The 20,907-nt window shown below is 32.6% G+C and overlaps 3 protein-coding genes across 8 annotated transcripts in view; 1 reads left to right on the forward strand and 2 right to left on the reverse strand.

Moving 5' to 3' along the window:
- Nucleotides 1-946: 946 nt before the first annotated feature.
- On the reverse strand, nucleotides 947-2,523 carry LOC124543369 (tubulin alpha-1 chain-like). The gene has a single exon (XM_047121567.1). The coding sequence runs from the start codon at nucleotides 2,416-2,418 to the stop codon at nucleotides 1,066-1,068; it is 1,353 nt and encodes a 450-aa protein (XP_046977523.1). The 5' UTR covers nucleotides 2,419-2,523; the 3' UTR covers nucleotides 947-1,065.
- A 636-nt stretch (nucleotides 2,524-3,159) lies between these two features.
- On the forward strand, nucleotides 3,160-4,717 carry LOC124543039 (biogenesis of lysosome-related organelles complex 1 subunit 2). The gene is made up of 4 exons (XM_047121051.1): nucleotides 3,160-3,489; nucleotides 3,601-3,731; nucleotides 3,980-4,091; nucleotides 4,347-4,717. Exons 1-4 carry the CDS (start codon nucleotides 3,441-3,443, stop codon nucleotides 4,484-4,486), a joined length of 432 nt encoding a protein of 143 aa, XP_046977007.1. The 5' UTR covers nucleotides 3,160-3,440; the 3' UTR covers nucleotides 4,487-4,717.
- A 2,329-nt stretch (nucleotides 4,718-7,046) lies between these two features.
- The window catches only part of LOC124543221 (glucose transporter type 1), a 41,548-nt gene continuing 27,687 nt past the window's right edge, over nucleotides 7,047-20,907 (reverse strand). For 3 of the 6 annotated variants that reach the window (XM_047121348.1, XM_047121349.1, XM_047121354.1), the window contains 12 exons: nucleotides 18,265-18,430; nucleotides 17,987-18,124; nucleotides 14,825-14,920; nucleotides 14,095-14,255; nucleotides 13,887-14,011; nucleotides 13,496-13,666; nucleotides 13,251-13,387; nucleotides 12,186-12,344; nucleotides 11,551-11,763; nucleotides 9,795-10,019; nucleotides 9,361-9,500; nucleotides 7,047-8,166 (listed from right to left, as the gene is read on the reverse strand). In XM_047121348.1, the coding sequence (XP_046977304.1) occupies nucleotides 7,944-8,166; nucleotides 9,361-9,500; nucleotides 9,795-10,019; nucleotides 11,551-11,763; nucleotides 12,186-12,344; nucleotides 13,251-13,387; nucleotides 13,496-13,666; nucleotides 13,887-14,011; nucleotides 14,095-14,255; nucleotides 14,825-14,920; nucleotides 17,987-18,124; nucleotides 18,265-18,430 (1,954 nt within the window). In that variant the 3' untranslated portion in view covers nucleotides 7,047-7,943. Of the gene's footprint in view, nucleotides 8,167-8,576; nucleotides 8,693-9,360; nucleotides 9,501-9,794; nucleotides 10,020-11,550; nucleotides 11,764-12,185; nucleotides 12,345-13,250; nucleotides 13,388-13,495; nucleotides 13,667-13,886; nucleotides 14,012-14,094; nucleotides 14,256-14,824; nucleotides 14,921-17,986; nucleotides 18,125-18,264; nucleotides 18,431-20,907 lie in introns of all 6 variants that reach the window. The other 3 variants (XM_047121353.1, XM_047121350.1, XM_047121352.1) reach the window with 3 other exon arrangements.

The raw sequence follows: 20,907 nt of genomic DNA on the forward strand, positions 1-20,907 counted from the left end.
TTGCGCCTGCGACAGCGAACGTATGCCCTCCACGCCCGGTTTGACGTCGCCCGCAGCTTTGCTATTTCGAGCGACCACTAATATTCAGGTATATTAGGTATATATGCACGATATCATTCAAGCCGCCCAACGACAACGCCCTACTACAAATAACTATGTGCCTAACCTACCAATTAATAAGGAAGCTTAAAGGGGATTCTTCTAACTTCGAGACTACTGTTTTTTAAAGGATAACAGACGACGACGGACTTTTAACTTCATTGAGTACGATATTTTTCCATGCTTTGAATAATTTATTACACGTAATGTGTTGCTCAATTTGCTGCCCCCTGACCATCCCGCCCGCGTGCGGTGCACGCGTTGCACGCCCGCTTGCGGCGGCCCAGGAGGAATTGAATACCCGAATCATTCCTTTCGGAACGTCATTCGTTGGTTTAAGCTACGGAGTCTGTTTCAGATGGCTCCTGTAGTTACATAAAAGAAAAGAGGGATGTCGCGGAAGCAATGGACAACAGAATATAACGGAGTTGTAAAAATTAAAAAGACGAATAATAAAATGTATATAATATGGTAGTTGTTATTGACTTCCATTGACACGGTTTTTTGTTTAAATTACAAATCATAATTATTACAATACAATGTAATATGCTCACTGTATTAGTATAGGCATGTAAAGGCGTATTGTGTATCGTAAACGAGTAGTAAATGAGTCACTTAATTTGAATCGGCTATGACGTAGTCCCGAAAATCTTAATATTTATATACACCCACGCCTCTGTCCAAACATCCAATATTGTAAATTTTCATCCATAAATCAGCACTGCATACGCATTTTAAAACAGTACGTTAAAATTGTATACATTATATATATGAAAAAGAAACAAAATTAGTTGCTGTGAAGCTATTGTACGAGAAAACCAAAAAGTTAGGAAAATAAAACAATAGATATCACTTGTAAATTTATAAGAAACCAATAAAATTAAAAAACATAAGTGTAATTATTGCGGCTGCGACAACAAAACATTTTCGGGCTTATCGCGATGTAACAAAAAAACTATGTTTAATTTAATACTCCTCGCCACCTTCACCTTCTCCTTCTCCAGAATCCATACCAACTTCCTCGTAATCCTTTTCCAATGCAGCCAAGTCTTCACGAGCTTCTGAGAACTCACCTTCTTCCATGCCTTCACCTACATACCAATGAACGAAGGCACGTTTTGCATACATTAAATCAAACTTATGGTTTAAGCGTGACCATGCCTCTGCTATTGCAGTAGTGTTTGAGAGCATGCAAACTGCGCGCTGTACTTTAGCCAGATCTCCTCCGGGAACAACAGTCGGTGGTTGGTAATTAATGCCGACTTTAAAGCCTGTTGGGCACCAATCAACAAACTGGATTGTTCGTTTTGTTTTAATGGTGCCTATAGCAGCATTTACGTCTTTAGGAACAACATCGCCACGGTATAACATACAACAAGCCATATACTTGCCATGTCGAGGATCACACTTTACCATTTGATTAGCAGGTTCGAAACAGGCATTAGTAATTTCTGCAACTGATAGTTGTTCATGGTAAGCTTTTTCAGCTGATATTACAGGTGCATACGTCACTAAAGGAAAATGAATACGTGGATATGGTACTAAGTTAGTTTGAAACTCTGTAAGGTCGACATTTAAAGCGCCGTCAAATCTTAAAGAAGCTGTTATAGACGACACTATCTGTCCTATAAGCCGATTTAAATTCGTATAAGTAGGTCTTTCTATATCTAAATTTCTTCTACAAATATCATAAATAGCTTCATTATCTACCATAAAAGCAGCATCCGAATGCTCCAAGGTAGTATGAGTAGTAAGAATGGAATTATAAGGTTCTACTACTGCAGTAGAAATTTGTGGTGCTGGGTATATAGCAAATTCCAGCTTAGACTTCTTGCCGTAGTCTACCGATAAACGCTCCATTAGCAGTGAAGCAAAACCCGAGCCGGTACCACCTCCAAAGGAATGGAATATTAAGAATCCCTGTAATCCTGTACATTGGTCAGCTAATTTACGCACTCTGTCTAATACGAGATCCACTATTTCCTTTCCTATCGTGTAATGGCCTCTGGCGTAGTTATTAGCAGCATCCTCTTTTCCCGTAATAAGCTGTTCGGGATGGAATAGCTGCCGATATGTACCGGTACGGACTTCATCTACGACTGTGGGTTCCAAATCTATGAAAACAGCCCTTGGTACATGTTTACCAGCACCGGTTTCACTAAAAAATGTGTTAAAGGAATCATCACCGCCACCAACGGTTTTATCAGATGGCATTTGACCGTCGGGTTGAATTCCATGCTCCAGGCAATATAATTCCCAGCATGCATTACCAATTTGAACTCCTGCTTGTCCTCCGTGTATCGAAATGCATTCACGCATTTTGCTTTTAAGTTATTTTATCTTTTCTTTGTCTTATAAAAAAAATCTTAATATTTCCCAAATAACTTACAATTGCAGAATAGCTTCTCAAACTAAAAAAATCTTATTGATACAAATTCTCAAAATATTTAAATTTAAATTTTAAATCTTTTTTTAAATTATATAACTGGCTGTTATGTTTTGCGAATGAGTTTTTATGATAAATGAGCTAAAAACCTTGTTATAATAAATATCCTTTTTAGAGTGCATTTACTTTGAATTTCAATTTATTAACTGTAAATGCTAAAATTATTCTGAGGCTCTTTTATATGGAAGTTTTTGGAGATTCAGCAATTGGCGTTTTAATCGTATGTGTCGGAAACGTATGATTCATCATTATTGATCGGAATTCCCCAGAAACCAATTGTTTGTATGTTTGCTTTGAGGATACCACATAATGAATGAAATTTTATGATAAGCTCAACCTGATTCATTATTAATGTATACATACAAAATTTTCGCTATGAGCTTTATCATGACTCAACTACGGTATTCAGGTTCAGAACTACCGACAAGGGAATGGTTCAATGGTTTTTGAACAAATATATAATAAACAATACAATTAAATTTGAATAACACATATTTATTATTTCTCTGAAGTGTTTTGATAATATTATTTGGTAGATTTACTCACCTTTCAAAGGAATATTAGTTGACAAAATACAAATTCGAGTTGGTAACACTGGCTATAGGTTTGAAGGTATAACATACGACAAAGACAAATGTCTGATACATTTGTCATTTTATTGATATCATTTATCAATGCAACGCAGTTTTAAAATAAATTGTAATCATTTGTGCACTATTTGCTATTAAAATTAAAACATTACTGTAAATTTTATGTTACATAGTAACGTAAACGGTGTTGTTATTGTAAATGAATTCTTAAACAACTTGTCTTATTAAAGCATTTGTTATTTACATGTTATCATAATTGTTATTATTTATAATTCTTTAACAGAGGAGTGATTTACAATATAAACATGTCTGAAGAAGATGTAGCAAAATGGGCAAAAGATGGCCAAAATAAAGGTTTTTATTATGTGTTGTTTTTATGTTTTTATTTTATGATGTGTAGTTAATTACTTAATAAATGAATTCAAGTCATTCCTGATATCATAACCATGAATCTTTAAATTTCAGAGCTTTATATGTCACCTAGTTGTTCAAGCTTTGAAATGTTAGATCCTCATGATCCCGTAATAAGCCGCTTAGCAACACAACTGTTCAAAAAGACTAATGATTATTTACAAGGAGAAATGGCTGCTGGACAGGTAGGTTATATTTGGTAATCATCATAAGTACAGGCACAAGGGTCATAACATCTTAGTTACCACCTTATATTTAAGGAACGGCAAAATAATGTTATGGAGCCAAAGTCAACAGGCAGTAGTAAGCATTTATCACTAAACGCTCATTTGCCCACCCTTTATAATTATAATATATATGTATGCATATAATTTTTATTCATTACTGACTTTTATAGGGGTTTTACTTCTAATTAATGTAATTTAAAATTTAGGATCATTACAACCTCTTAGAAGAGATCAACAGATTGGCTATCACTAAATATGCAGATCTGAAAAATTTGACTGTCAATTTAAGCAAGACTTTGAATGAATACAATGAAATGTGTAAGTATGAATAAAAATTCACATAGGGTCTCAAACTAAATCTTCTAAATCTATAACCAATGTTTTTATGATTTAAATTGCACAAATCTTATTAAACTCTATCTCGACCACATCATTCATATTGATTTTTGTTGCTTACTCCAGTTGTAACACTATTAAGTATGATCAACTAAGCAATACAATTTGTTTTCTAAGATCTGATTGCATTATTAAATTTTTCTTAAAGATTGTAACCCAAATTTTGTTGCATTTTAGATAATTCCCAGATTAAGCCATTGCTTCTTCAAATAGATCAGATTGATGCACAAGTATCACAGTTTGAAGCAAATGCATATCGTTTGGACAGCTACACAAAACAGCTGAAGGCTCGATTTAAGGAACTTGAAGAAAAATAAACTTTAAATTATTCATTGTACTAAGTATAAATAATTTATTGATTATTGCTTTGAAGTTAATTTCTGTAAGAAAAAAACACTATGTTATTGTATAGCTAATAACTATTAGATATGTATTACAAAATAAACTAAATAGTATAGTCAATTATCATTTTTTGTTTTAAATTTAATTCAAAAGATAAATAAAGCAAAATAATATATAAACCAATATAAATATACTTTTTCACATGATAATCTATTTTATTTTCTCCATTTGAATAAATGTTTTAGGAAGATGGCCAATGAATTGAATGATATAGGACCTACTTATATATATAAACAAATATATATATTAATGTAGGTATATTTTAAATCTTATCTTACATTATGTTATAAGATAAGATTTAAAATATACCAATATGTGACAATTTTTTGGTTGACCAGACTAGCCTCTCTAGCGAACATTGTAAAAATATTGTCTTGCTTTGGCTGTCATTTGTTTCAAAATCTTTATATTTTTAAATTAATTGATATAGTTTATTACTTTCACTGTATATTATAAATATTAATATAAATTAAAAACGAAATCCAATCCCCACATTTTAAAATGAGATTTCAATTCATCTATTTGTTGATTGTCATTTGTTGTGATATATTTATTTATTTACACCTGGTTGACGAGAGATCGTAACCATATCTAAAGTTATGATAAACTATTATGATTATTATGAAAACTGTAATCATAAAAAATATTTGTTATAAATGCGGACATATTTGATAGACATTTTGATAGATCCTCGTAGAATAGTATTACTCGCTTTAGTGCGTGTAACATATGGATCCATAAGGATCTAATGGTGTATTGCTCGATCTCCTTCCTCCTCCTTAAAATTACTCTCAGAAATAAAGAGTTGATACTATTAATAACTTACTGTTGAATAGTAAAAAGGCTACATTTTTATATTATATTTAAATGGGTGGGCATATAGAACCTCCATGATAAGAGCCACTACAACTAGACCACCCGTAGATTTTGACGCCATAAAAAATATTAACCGTGCCAAAGCGTGACCGCCCACCAACTTTGGTAACTAAGATGGTTTGTCCCTTGTACCTGTAGTTATACTGACTAACACAAACAGATAGTTGGAACACAAAAATACTACTTATTATTGTTTGTCATAATAAATGTGTAAAGATTGATTTACTAAATAAGGGAGAGTTATATCTTATTGACACTTTCTTGATAGACACAATGATGCTCTCATATTCCTGAATAGGCTGTTGGCTAATAGACGGTGCTCTGCAACGATTAAGAACCCAATTGTTTGTATATTTTGGCATTTGAACATTGTTTTAATTTAGTAAACGCTGCTCGAGAAGGTTTATTTCTAAAGTCGGTAATGTTTAAGTAACATCAATTTCATTCCTAATATCTGCTTAGGAGGTATCAAATAATCTCGGACAAACTACATAGATGTGTAAAGTTGAAACAATTACTTTGATCTTCATATTAAATAGTATCCGAATTATTAATACGCACTGTTTATTATTATTAAAAAAAAATCGTAAGGTGGGTATCATTAAAATAAAAAACTATTTAGTGTATTTTTTACGTTTTTATAACAAGTATTAATTCCAATAAAATTTTACAAGTTCCTTTTGTACAAGTACGGAGAAATCTCCGCATATGGAAACTTAAAGGCATTTCAGATAATTGTGGCATATACTGTGGATAGTGCTTTAGAAGGTTTTTAGGATTTCTTTCACTAGCGAATGGGATTTTTTTTCTCCCAACAAATAACAAATCTGTCCATCCGTTCATCCAGCATCGATACGCGACCGATGATAAAAAGCTTAAACATAAATCGAATACATTTAGACCCGGAAAGTCACACCGATTTAAATATTATTGTACGTAATATGGGAGTGCGCGAGGGTTTGTCGGGAACGTGCTTTGTTACTTTAGAATTTTAACATTCCCATAGTTATTATCGGTATATAGTAAAATATTATTGATTTTTTATCACATGTATAAGGACGATTATTGCTTTGTGTCATTATTATTAATATGCTAACTAATGTATAAAATGAATTTTGATTTAAGACTCTTATATGCTTTTATTTTTAATTATTATAACTTTGTGCTAAGATTGTGCTTAAAGTATAAAGATATTAAAGTAAAGAGCGTTTCGTAAAAGTATAGTTCATTTTCAACCTTTTGATAAGTAAAGGATTGTCTTAGATAACTACGTTGATATAACTCAAAATTGAACCATCAGTCGTCGTTACGACGCTCGTCTACAGTCACACATAATTATTAGGCCGTGCTACCTTCTCCGATAACGATAGGCTACGGATCCTTTTAGTCTTAAATATTGAATTGAGCAGTTATCAGATGTACGGACGAACAGATTGACTACAACCCTGTAGTAACTACTGAACCCTAACTTATAATTAATGAAAACGTTTTTTTTATCTTCTAGGGCGTATAAGTTTAAAAGCTTTACATTCTTAAAAGTCTTCACAAATTGTATAACTTACCATAATCTATCTTTCATCAATTAAAATGGTATTATGCTTTTATTATCTCTTATCACTATAAATTAAATATCTAAATTTGAAAACATAAAATAACTACGACTTAATCAAGTGTTGCGAATCGTGTCTCTAAGTAAATTCTCTTTGCTCTAAATAAATTACAATATTTTATACATATAATCAATTCCCGCAACTGCAATAAAACTGTTACTCCAATCATAATAATAAAATTTATGTTTTAATTATAATATCATATTATAATATATGGGTCATTTCAGATATGACGTTAATTTATCATTAGGTATAACAATAATAATTATGAGTAAAAGGAGAATAAAAACATTCGTAAAATAATATAATTACCTATGTATAAAAATCAACAATACATCACGTCGTATTTTATACATTTCAATGACAATTATCATTGTCTTAAGCATAAAGTTACCCATTTTAGAATAATAGAATTTTACTTGGCATTAAGTATAATATTATGACCGTACTTTGAACTTATCGAGTACCTACGCACCCATTCAAAGGCCCAGACACTCCACGGGTGCTCGTAGTGTCTCAACATTGCTCTCTAGTAAATATTCAATAGAATCTACTAATATCTTTTATGTAATAAATTTATTAACTTCACCGTCACATACTTATCATTTAACTTTATCAATATCCGAAGCTAGTATTTGTGGGTATAATTTTCAAAAGACTTCAATTAAGCCCTACTCGAAGTTTTCCAATCGTCAATTTGTTGAATATTCATTATTTTAAGTAAAACTTTATGAAAAACTAATTAAAATGGGTACTTGAAACTGATGGCACTTTATATATCTAAATATGCATTTCATAAATTATGTCATAAAATGACAGACTAAAGAACTATATATTAATTTACGCCGTGACTTATATACTAATTTCGTTTAATAATCTAATCACATCAATTTAGAACATTTGTTGTGTGGTAGTGATAGAGGCGCGGCCTGCGGCTTGACGCTTGAGTCCATGAAACAAGAAGTTGGCGGCGGCCTTGATGGGCGCGACTAGTGGCGCACGCGCAGCGGTCTCCCATTGTCAGACGTTGCCGGTTGTCGGGAAGCGCGGCGGTGGCAGTGGTGGTGGTGGCCGTCCCGCCTCGCCCGCGACCGACGACACCTCCGACACTGCAAACACAGTTGCGGCTTTATTCATCAATTGACGAAGTTAAGAATTTGAAAATATGGCTGCTATGAGTATCACATTTGATACTTTTTATTTATTCTTGCGCTTTACTGATAGCCTTATAGGTAAAAAATCATGTAAATATTTACTTATTTTTGCTTTGCGGTAAGTTATTAGTTGTTAACAACTATTTAATTTGACAACATTTGATAATAAAATATTTTACATGATAATATCGATTTACAGTGCCTTGTAAATTGCTGACTGTAATCGACAAAATGAATAATGGGCAGGTGTTTCAAGTTGTGTTGTGAAGTAACGTCCGCCGAGCGTTCTGATTGTGAGCAAGGCAAAATATATATAATAAAAAGTGACGATATGAGGTACATAAGCGAGTTTTGAAGCGTCTTACGTGAATCATGTTTCTCGTCAACGGGAGCGGGCGGTGGTGGCGGAGGCAATTGTTGTTCCAGCGCGTTCACGCAATTCATCATGCTTCCATACAGCCGGCTGTCGCGGAAACTGTCCCTGGACACACACATTGAGCATCACGCACACACACACAGCACACAATTTTCATAAGCTACTTCCTTCAATCCACCATTCACCTTAATTCAATCGCTTGTTACATCCTTCATATTTAGCATAGTTTAAATATTTAGTACAATTGCTTTAATAAAGTATATCACATACACATTTTATAACATTTTATATAAATTTTAATAGTTTTTCAAGGCGTTACTTTAAAGTTTTAATGCAATACCGAATAAAAGTATTGATCTATTTGGTTTGCTTATATTTATTTAATCGATAACCATTTTGCCGATTAAATGATAAATTATCACTGTTATTTTAGACCGCTAATTAATCAAGCCGTTAAATTTGCGGTAAGAAATCAAATAATTAAATTGGCAGTAATAAATTATCGCTTATATTGAATGAGCATTATTTTAAAATTTAAACACTCGTGGCATAATTGTAAACAATACGTTATAATTTCTGTAATTAAAAAAAGGGATTAATTATTATTGAAGAATATTAAGTGCAGAGCGTGGGTATGGCTATGATTAGTTAGTGATAAGTGCCTGCTAAAGTAATGTACTCGAACTAAAAAGTACTCAACACTTTATTGTTCAGAGTGTAAAGTGTGCAATTGAAAGAATAAAATAAAAGAAGGATTATTATTTAATTCTCACCTGCCATTCGAGTTTCGAAATAGAGCCAAAATTTCCTCAAAGGTCTTGTTTTTCGTTTCAGGAACTTTTTTGTACGTAAATATCCAAAAAATTGCAAGGAATACGCTAAAAGGCAGGAATGTATAGTTTTCCAATAGAGCCTGAAAAGTATTAAAAATTAATTAATTAAGGGATTGCAATTGCCCCAAAGCTGGTCAAAGGCCTCAATTTTCGGAAATAAGAGACCGTGGAGCTTATCTCACCAATGTCCTCCAATGTTAGTTTTTTAATATAAAATACTTTTATAATTTACCCAAATTTAGATTTTCTCACAAAATTTACCTTTACCGCTGCACACATTTAACACGTGAATGGTATTTGAACAGGGATTCCTTGATTAGAATTTAGATGTTGTTTAATTTTATTTAAACGATTCATAATAATTAAATATCTACCTTCATACTAGGAAAGCCAATTCCGACAACGAAATTCGCGAGCCAATTAACTAAGACAGCGATCGCCATTGCACTTGGTCGCGGGCCTTGAGAGAAGAGCTCTGCAGTTATCAGCCAAGGAATAGAGCCAGGTCCGACAGCAAAGAATACCACGAAGCTCAGCGTAGACACCACCGACAAGTAACTCATCCAGTCAATCATTTCCTGTACATAGCCAAAAAACTCCTATCAGGGGATAGCAATGATGCTCTTTCCCGTGACCGACCGGATTAGAAATAAATCACAAACATAAATGCCATCACACACTTTTCGTTCGGTGTATGTCTGTCGTAAGTCTTTACAGTTTAAGGTTAGGCGGCGTCTATAATATAAAAGAGTATAATGCTAAAAGAGTAATAAGTTCTTTTTAGATGTTCTCTTAACTGTCATCTACATAGTGCTGTTATAGCGAGGTGAATCGATTTATTATTTTCATTTCATCGGCTGTATTGCGTATGCTTAAGTGATGTGCCTTCTGCTTTTGAGCAGTGTTGTGTGGAAAATCTCGCTTCAATTAACGCGTGCGCCAGAGCTCTTCGTGATTCTTTCAAAATAATGGCTTGTCTCGTGTAGTGAATAAAAAATCGTGTAGGGTGCTTCGTGAGTGATGTTCCTAACATTTATATTTGAAAATTTATTTCACTTTATTTAATTTTCTTTCCTACCGAGAGTCCGGGTACGGAGACAGGAAAGTCGAATTTTGGGGGGGACAGCTAGCTCTAAGCGAAAGCAAAAAAAACTGGGTAGTGAAAGTTTGGATGTATGAAAACAAAATACCGATGTAGGGTATTGTGTGTACGTTGGGACATAATCAAAATAATGTTGTGATTTTTTAATGATCATAGTGAAACAGAATAAGAACGTTCAAGTTCTTATATTGTTGATGAGTTTGAATGAAATTAAATAATTATAAACGTAGCTGAGATCAATAAAAAATGTCGGTAAATAAAAAAAAATGTTGTCAGTTTAAAAATTCAAGCGATGATAAAGCGTGCCTAAGCTAAAACAGTGCAGATTTTGACCTCATAAGTTTCTTTTAGTATTTATAGTTCTGAATTTGAAAATTATTATATTTATACTTTTGTGGAATAAGTTAAGATTAGATTTTATTTGACTACTCATGAGGACAACTTGCTATGGTTAATATTATTTTCTTTCTTTCTTTGTGGTGCGTTTAATAAAAATAAATTAGGTTTTTTTACAGTTAAATTCTTGAATTTGTATTCTAAGGAAACGTAAGGCTTTAATCGTAATAAGGAAGATAATACCAACCATTTATGATACAATAAACACTTAAACTTAATTGTTAAATATTGTGAGGATTTTTTGTCTCATCTCACAATATCTAAATAAACCTTAAACGCTAATTATTACAAAATGAGGCTTTAAGATAATTATTACGAATTCAAACGTTAGTTAGATCAAGATATTCGTAATATTAATAGTATTATAAACTTGGTTGCATGTTTTATTGAGCACCATATTTTTATCTTTTAACTACACATACATTAAAAAGCTAAAGTAGTCATAATCCAATATTACAATAATAAATTATATTTTGGTTTAAATCATTTATCATTTTCGAGCTTGGTATATAGTATACGAAAAATAGATTGTATAGTTCCAACTTTTGCGGATTATAGGCCAACTGGTTTGATTTCCATTATTTCTGAGCCTATAAACCGGTTTATTACTTACAATGTTGTATAAGACACACCTTTATTAGGAAAGAGATCGTGATGAAAATGGAGAAAATGAACATTCCACCGAGGCCGTAAAGATGAAGAGTCCGTCGTCCAGTGCGGTCCATGAGCGGCAAGGAGACTAGGGTCATGCCCACCATGATTGCACCGATTCCCATGGTTGCAAACTTAGCTGACTCCTCAGTTAGACCAGATGATGTGAAAAGCGATGTTGAATAGTAGAATACCTAAAAACACCATCAGCTTGTAAAATTTTAAATTCGCAATAAAAAATAAAAAAAACAATACATTTAAATGAATTAACAAATAATCTGATATAAAACCGTTGTAGGTTTATGACTTTACATTTGAGAGAAGGCTCGGAACATTTTCTCCTATGTCTAATTTCGTCTTAACATGCCAGTTACACATTTCAGGTCCAGTTTCTTACGATGTTTTCCTTCACCGCTGAGCACGTGGTGAATTATTTATAAGTAAAACTTAGTGCAGCTACTTTAATCCACGGACAGTGGTAAAGGATATTTACGTTTACCACGGAACGATTTCAAACAGAATTACTTTTACGAATGAAAACTGCAAGTACTGAACAAATCCGTTAAAGATTTGTTTTACTGACGATATTTTTACAGTCAATCAAACATAGTTGTACCGCATTAATCCCGCTTAGCTGTTGGGACAGCTGCATGACAACGCCGATGAGTAAGGGTGCACGCAGTGTCGGTGAGCAAAGGAGTTCCCGCATAGATATGGAAGCTTCTGCTTGTTGCGCTCTCTCTTCGGCCCGCATCTCTTCTATATCTTCTTCCACCTTTTTATTATTATAAATTAGTACCTAGCTATAATAGAGCGACTAAAACGCCGTTTTAACGCTAATGTAAAATATAACGAAATTGAAGAAACTGACCGCTGATTATTATCGATATCGAAAGTTTGATTTTTCTTTCGATTTGCGACATAAATTTATAAGCATTGATTAAAACATGTTGATCTGATAACATTTGTGTTTTATCCTTAAAGTTTTCATGACATTTAAATTTTATAATTTCACTCTCTGTAGCAGTTGCGTTAATTGTTAAATAACCCAAACGTGTACAATAATGTCAAAACAATAATTCTCGCAAAACAAAAAACAAACATGCACAGTTTTTTAAATTCGTTTTCTAAAGAAAAGTTTTATGTATTTGACTGCAACAATGTGACCATGTTTTAGAACTATTTGTGACTTTCTGAAAAATTGTTAAGAGTTGAAAACAGGGTAATTTCAAACAAATTGAGTGGAACGCACTGTAAGAGATTTATGCACAATTGAACAATCGGGAAAAAGTTACATTTAATCAGTCTTTAGAAAACCTGACATCAATACAATACAATACAATGCAAAACTATTTTAAAAGTTATTTCAGATTGTTTGAGAATATTGAACGTGTAATAACTTTTAATCCACTTCTATAATTTAGAAAAAAAAAAATTGTCTTTTATTTTCTTTTATTATTAAAAATCTTTAAAAATAAATAGTATGTTAGTACATATTGTTAAGTAGTAGTTTTTAATCATAAGCTTTTGTGTTATTTTCATATACCAATGACTTTGTTTTGTTTCTTTGTATAATTATATTAAACTGTAACCCAATAAGAAACAATCAAACGAATTAAGATCAGACTAAGCGTAACGAGTACTCCCAAGATACTTGTCAAATAGAGATTTTTATCCATACTTGATTGCTCGCGCGTAACCTCCTGAGTGCCCGTCGTGCTTCCTCCTCCCACTGCCGAGTAATTAGCAAATAGCGTGGCGATTCGGGACAAGCTGGCAATAATAGCAGCTGTAGAATAGCAGGGCATACAGCTAAGCCTACGAACACAGTACAATATTAAGATTTCGCTCTTAATAAACGTATAAAATATGTACTTGGAGTTTATCAATTCAAAGTAATTATTAAACGTATGTATTGTCAATTACCAAGCAAAATGGGCCACCCGTCGTCTGTGCCGAGAATCTGTTCGATGCCGAGTACTTGCGAGAGTAGCAGTCCAACGGTAACGGCGAGTTGGTTGACTGTTCCCAGGCCACCGCGCAAATTCAGGGGCGCAATCTCCGATATGTACATTGGCACAAGCGATGTATTTAGACCTACGAGTTTTTGGTTAATTCGATTCTGAGTCGACTCGATTACTTTGATTATGTTACAAAATATATCGAATACAATAGATAGAACAGTCGAAGGATAAGATTTGATGCCAGTTTTAATGTTAAAAAATATACGAACGTTTCTAAATTTGTCATTCGATTTTATTTTGTAGTAATATCATTTCAATGTTAAATTTTTTTACATGTGATTCAAAGGCCTTACCACAATTGACACCTATGATGAATCTACCGAAGAAGAGCATTTCGTAACAATGTGATATCTTGGTAAATCCCATAAGACTAGCGCCCCCGATGCCGAGTATATTGTTGAGCAAGAGACCTCCTTTTCTGTTGTAATAAATGGCCAGCTATAAACTAAACTAAACGTGATCTATGAATTTATATTGCATTTGATGTCATAATATTTGTACCTGCCGAATCGGTTTGCAATCATCCCCCCTGAGAACCCACCCAACATGCCACCGATAGCGAAGATGCTGACCGCTATCGAGTATAATCTGTTCACGGTGTCCTCGTGGATATCTTTACCGTAGCGATCTTTGTAAACATCCTTCATGAAGTTTTCGATATTCTGCACAAATATTACTTAATTAGGTAAATTAATTCAAACCAAACGTATTTTACTTTTTCTTCTACATCATTACTACAAAAACGTATAAGTGCTTATTTATATTTGCACATTTCTTACGAACAAAATCAAATCGTTCGAACGACACAGATATTACCTTTATATTAAGACGTGTTTGATATAAATAGTTTATGATACTTATAGATAATATACTTAATGGCTATGTATTAAACTAGTAAGACACGCTTTCGGTGAATGCCATAATCCGTATAGGAACGTTCGAATCAACTAAGCTTTTCATATAGTAACTATAATGACGTTTGAAAATAAGTTAAATATCTTGTTTATGTCGCTTTGCCGTGTTTTTCAAGGTAAAGATATAAATAAAACGAGGCTACATATACATGATGTGTGACAAATAAATGAGTTAGTAAATAAAAACAAATATTTAAAAAAGCAATTATTGTTTTGATAATTGTTAACTATATGAAAAGTTTATTGTTGACACTTAGGCTTAGGTAACTAAGTGTATTAATTGCTGCTGCTTTATCAAGGATATATAAACATCTCACTCTGCCAGGAGCGTTGATGACACCAGTGTTGTAACCAAACTGCAGCATCCCGAGCACCGCGGCCAAGATGGCGTACGACAAGAAGAAAGTAAGTCCCTGAAATTAAAATACACTGCTCTACGGCAAGTAAAGTACACACTATGTTATATGCTGTTTAGATTATTAAAGAACATATTTCGTTACTTTTCGTTCAACCACAGCAAGGATGTATGAAAAGTATAATTTGCATGCTATGAGTTTATTTATTTGTAGTAGATATAATAGATATTTTCGACGTTCATGTATTTGTAGAAGTTTTCTTTCAATTTAGTTAAATACTTTGAATTACAAATAGTAAATAAATATTGGGTTGAAAGCGAAAAAAACGATAGAATACCTAAATTGAAGTAATTACTACCGATTGTTTCGTGTTACAATAAACAAATTGTATTTTTTAAGAAATATCGATCAATCGTATTTAAGTAAATCATTTATAATACATTTAGTTTAAGCGACATTTCTATCTTTAGAAGGTCGCTTAAAGCTCGTTCGAACAAGTGACTAGTATTTAATTCAAGATAATTAATGTTTTAAGCGATGTTTTTCCTTAAATACATTTCAAGTTAATGGTCCATAAAAACATTTTGCGATTATTCATATTCAATAAAACTAGTTTCTCTGAACTAAACGAAACTAGACTATAGAATAAATAAAACATAATTGTTCAAAAAAAAAAAAACTGTTTTTTAATATAGCGTTTTGTTTGTACTAAATCGCTTTATTTCGAGTGATATGAAGCGGGTGAAATTTTCAGCTTAATCGGTTCAATGGAACTGGCTTAAAATCTGTGTAGTTTTTAGTTATCTGCTAACTGGTGGCAAATATTGGAATCAAAACTTTAATTATAAACTGCGCAACATTTGTTAGTGTGTACAAAATTATTTTTAAATTTGAATTATACCTACATATGCATATCATTGTGGGTGAATACAAAATAAATAAAATACATGTAAAGCATATAGAGTGTTGTGTACAGCTGTAAATTGAAATCTTTTCGACCGAATACCAGACAATGGGGAACTCAAAGGGCAGTTAACAGTGCCGGAGGCTCTGTAAACACGTTGGTGCACGTCCCTCAGTTCGATGAAACAATAAATAGAAACGGCTGGCTTTACGTGCTTTCCGAGGCTAGGTAATATCCCACTGACAACTTCCTAGCTCCGAATTGCTACCGAGAATATATTGACAGAGTACATCAATGGCTTAGTTATCACACACGAGATATAAGCCCAGGACTTAATTATCTGCAGTGAATATAAACCATTTTAACAGGGATTTCATTAGTAAGTAACGTATGTATAATATATGTTACGTTGCCTTTATGGATTACGAATGGACTCCATTCCATAATTAAAATTTAATAAGTATTAAATAACATTATATAATTTATATTTTATATACATTTTTATTTTTTAATTAAAATGAACAGTTTTTTTAGAGACATAATAGTCAGAATTACCATTATTAAAACTTTTTAAAGAAAATATTGTTACTCGTGATAAATACATATCGCTAATTATAATTGTAAAAAAACAGTGTTCTAGATTTCTGCGTATTCCTTTTTCCGTAATAAAGCAAGTCTATGAATATATTTCCTAGCAACCCCGCTGCATTTTCTAATATTCTTGAATGAACATATATTTTCCGTAACCGGAGTACGTAAACTAATTCAATATTAAAAACTATCTTTAGACCTGATAAGGTTAGTGGAAATAAAAATATTTTTCCATAAAATTTTTCTATTTTCTATCTAACAAATATAAAATTTATTAACTTGTCCCGTTTTCTAGGATGTTTATTCAATTGAGTTAAAACTTTATGCAGTAGTTGCTGGCCCTTGCGTTTCACTCAACGTACAATCATCATAGGACGCGCATAAGTCACTTATAAGAAATTAAGAACGAAAAAATATTTAAAAAAATTAAATTCGCCCAAAAAAAGTTGTGTTTCGGGCATTTTGATTGATTATACTCCAACTATAAGTTGAAGTTAAGTTTGTTAATTTTCTAATGAATACAAGAGATAACAATATTACAATAATAATTTTAGTTTTAAAAAGAAGCTTCATAATTACTTTTTAACTATTCTCCGTCGTCTAACGTTTAAAGCTATTGTATAAAAATTAAGTAAAACTTTATTTGTGAAGGCTTTGTATGTGTGTTGCATCTGTAAATGTGTGAAATCATATAATAATGTGCTTACGACAGAGGTAACGGGACCGACATAAAACACAAATAAATTAACTTTCACATATAGTCTTGGTCGATTTTTATTTCCTTTTATAAATATGCATTCCTTTATGACAATTTGTTCCGCTTTGCGCATAAACAGAAAATAAAAGATCTCTGGTTTTGACTTTTCTAGCGTAAAGTGTTTTGTAAAACGAATTTAAAAAGTATTAGCCGGAGGGAAGCATCTACAAACCACCCACCAACCCCGTTCCAAGTATCCTAGAAATGTATTGAAAATGGACACAAAATATGTTAAAGATTAAAATTGAAATTTTATGCATTTACCGTTAGCCAGATAAGCTCGAAAATAGGTCACATGATGGTCGTGTGGCGTTACCCATAGAAATGGTTTGTGTTAAAAATATTAATTGTTCTTTGCATCATGAATGCGCTAGCATTGGTTCTAAAATGTTACATTCTGTATGTCTGAGATTCCACTGTTTTCACTTCACACACTTCATTTCAAATCGAAACTAAGAAATTCACATGTAGGATAAGTCTGTTGTTATATTAATGAGAGTAAGTTGTTTTGAAAACCATGATATATTTTTTGAATACCCAAATCTTACTCATGGATTAGGTATACAAAATTTCTGTATGTCTCATCCCAGTGTTGTGTTTAATATTTAAATTTTATTACATAGCATGTTTTTTAAATATACGAAAATATGTATAGTTATAAAAGTATTTTGTATGTATAGATACGTTATCTATATTAATATTCATATAATATATAATATGTTGAATTTACGAGTCTTTTTAGTTGAATGTGAAAATAGTTTAAATGTGATGGCATTATGAGCCACAAACTTTAAAGCATATCATACGCAATTAATGTAAATTTAAGAAAATTATGTGAATATACCAGTAATAGTATGTGTGTATTCCTTACCTGCTCGAGCAATCTTAGCTTACGTCTTTGAGAGTGCTCTTCGAGTCGATCGACATATTCGCGCAGTTCTTCGATCTCCTCTTTGACTTGCTGCACGGTGTCCAACTCTTGTTTGATGGCAACCATGTCGCGTTTCACCTAAGGACATTTTTGATATGTAATTCACCAAAATTTTCGGAAAAATATTTCCCCAAGGTAATTTATTCAGCCATTTATGTCAAAGATGATGGCATAAATGGCGTAAGGACTTGAATTAAAGTAATGAAGGTAAAACTAACCTCGGAGACTTCACTTTGGCATGATTCGACGCTCTTGGTAAGTTCCTGAAGTTGCGTACGTATTTCGCAGAGCGCGACCGTGGTCTCCAGTTGTCGGTCGCCCCGCTGCAACTCGTCGAGCTTGGCGGACAGATTCATGCTCATCACGCTCACCTGTCTCTGAAGGCTGGTAACAAACAATCTTACATTAAAATCCATATCCGCATTTAAAAACTATGTGAGGTTTTGTTTTCTCAAACGGATTTAAAGTTTTTGAAGATTATTATTTTAACTCATTCGCAAATATACTCTTCATCTCTTCTCTGTTCTATACGTAGGTATGAAATTTCATTTTAACGTTAGGTAAGAGCGCGATGACGTCGATATGTGAATCCTAAATTTGAATTCCTTCATATATATCGAGTTCCAGAATAGCGAAGATAACAAATGCTAAACATAGGCCTATACACGGCCCGAGAAGGCTTAAACTAGCTCGTATTGTTATCGTCAAAGTTGACTGTCTGACTATTTGAGTATTCTATTTCAAGGCTCTTGTATTAGAAGGATTTGGTTGTTGCTAGAGATGCATCTGAATTAGAATAGAACATTCATTTCAGACGTTACATTCAGACAGAAATCTGCACCTAATTTTGTAGTTTATGTACATAATAAATAAAGTATACGCATTAAGATTTAGCCTCGTACCGGCTAGAGCGCTGTTTTAGGTAAACATAAGGGAAGAAGAAAAATAAATACACATTACTCATATTTAATAACGTAAATTTTAAATTTTAGCATTCGGCGACAATCCAATCGGAACATAATTATGCGGTCAGATCAGATGGTTAAGACGATAATTATAACAAATTATTTATGATCTACGACATACGTTTGACTAATTTTGAAAGCGTATATATATATATATATATATATATATATATATATATATATATATATATACGCTATATATATATATGGATAACCATGTTTTTTTTTGTACCGGCGATTTGTAATGCGAGTAAGTTTTTAAACGAAGTTACTTTCGCTACATCTTTTGTTTTGAATTTCAAATAAAACTAATAATTAAAAAAAAGAAATTTAATAAGAAGAAATATAATTATTTTTAAAAATTCCGTAATGATTAAAATAGTAATTTTGACACGACTCTCTCGTAGACCTTAACAAAGCCTCTAGCCCGAAATTGAAGGTTTGTCTTGGCTTTGGAATGTTTATTCTATTATTGTTTTTCTTTTTTTAATATTTTCTTAGCTTTGGATTTTTAATTTTTTAGACGATCATTAAAATAGAGGACAATAAGTTGCTGAAAAAATGCTCAGTGGCCTTGTTAGAAATACGTTCCGCACAAGGAAACTTTATAGCTTATGTGACCTTAAAATTTGATTCAATATCTTAAAAGGAATTGATGATTCTTTGTTAGTATAGAACTATAGATATCGACAACAAAATCAAATAGTAAGACATATTCGGCTCTAATGGTTGCAATTGCCATTACTGGACGAGCATTGAGGTATTAAACTGACGGCTAAGCAATAAGCCCAGTGAAGATTATGTGATAGCAACTGTCAGATTCAACCGTATCAAGGGAAGCATTGTAGCAACCGATTCAAATTTGTGAGATTTTAGTTTCGACCAAATCATTGCATGATTGATATTGAGTGATAGAACGTAGGACCGTTTTATACCACTTTGTATCAGCGTTTTAGACGGTCAAAGATAAACTGAGACTGGAATAACAGGCTGATGGCCTGTCATACTTAATTGACAGATCGAAGCTCCGATGTCGATGAGCGGCGGATTAGCGAGCTGCATGCAGTACAGTAACTTTTTGAATTAATTGACGGTACCCGTTTTAGATCGTCTATTGGGCTTGATTCGAACTATCCGGTAATTGACTATAATGACTATACCTGACATGAGAAATGTGTCCTGTACTAGCTTGGTGACAATGGAAACAAGATCGCTTAGGTTGACAAGGTCCAATTTGTGACCATTAAAAGTTTGACACGCGTTATGATATCCACTTGTTTGACCATAAGTCTTGCATCAATCAAATATTTAAGAACGCTTATATTCCGTTTGCGTCGATACTGAGACTTGTATTTTGCAGGGATCTTGTTCTTTTTCAATTTATTATATTATACTGATATTTTATTTAAAGATAACAAAGCCCTGAGCATTGCTTAGAAATAAGTGCAATGCTTATACGATACAAAATAATATTCTGATTAGAGGGTTTTAAAAACCGGGCCTCTTAAACCCCATCCAAGAGTAAAATAATTATAAGATAACGTCAAAACATGTTATTTTTTTATGTTTTACTTTGTAAAAAATAGATTTCAATGGTCATTGATTCTAATAACAGAGCAAGCGCAGACAGTATTAATTTTCGGGCTTGCTATTGAAATATCGACTGGTACCTACGCGTACGTGTGGTTTCACTTCAGTTCCTAGTTCATATTAAACCAATCAGATTGCATTTGCAGTCTCGAATTGCTTCAAATGCCTTTGAAATGTTTCAAAAGCAAACGTATATTAATACACGCTTACAAATCGGAATGTTCTGTGAAAGACATGTATATTAAATTCCAAATAATCATATGAAATAATCAAAGCCTTCCTTGAAAGGAAGACAGTCGATCAATG

Source organism: Vanessa cardui, chromosome Z (genome assembly GCF_905220365.1).
Source record: "Vanessa cardui chromosome Z, ilVanCard2.1, whole genome shotgun sequence".
Lineage (NCBI taxonomy): Eukaryota > Metazoa > Arthropoda > Insecta > Lepidoptera > Nymphalidae > Vanessa > Vanessa cardui.

What these genes read in the sequence shown, in the direction of transcription:
- LOC124543369 (XM_047121567.1), bottom strand. Translation starts at nt 2,418, where the DNA reads ATGCGTGAATGCATTTCGATACACGGAGGACAAGCAGGAGTTCAAATT.
- LOC124543039 (XM_047121051.1), top strand. Translation starts at nt 3,441, where the DNA reads ATGTCTGAAGAAGATGTAGCAAAATGGGCAAAAGATGGCCAAAATAAA. An exon ending in GAGAAATGGCTGCTGGACAG is followed by an intron (nt 3,732 to 3,979) that starts GTAGGTTATATT and finishes TTTAAAATTTAG; the next exon opens with GATCATTACAACCTCTTAGA. An exon ending in GAATGAATACAATGAAATGT is followed by an intron (nt 4,092 to 4,346) that starts GTAAGTATGAAT and finishes GTTGCATTTTAG; the next exon opens with ATAATTCCCAGATTAAGCCA.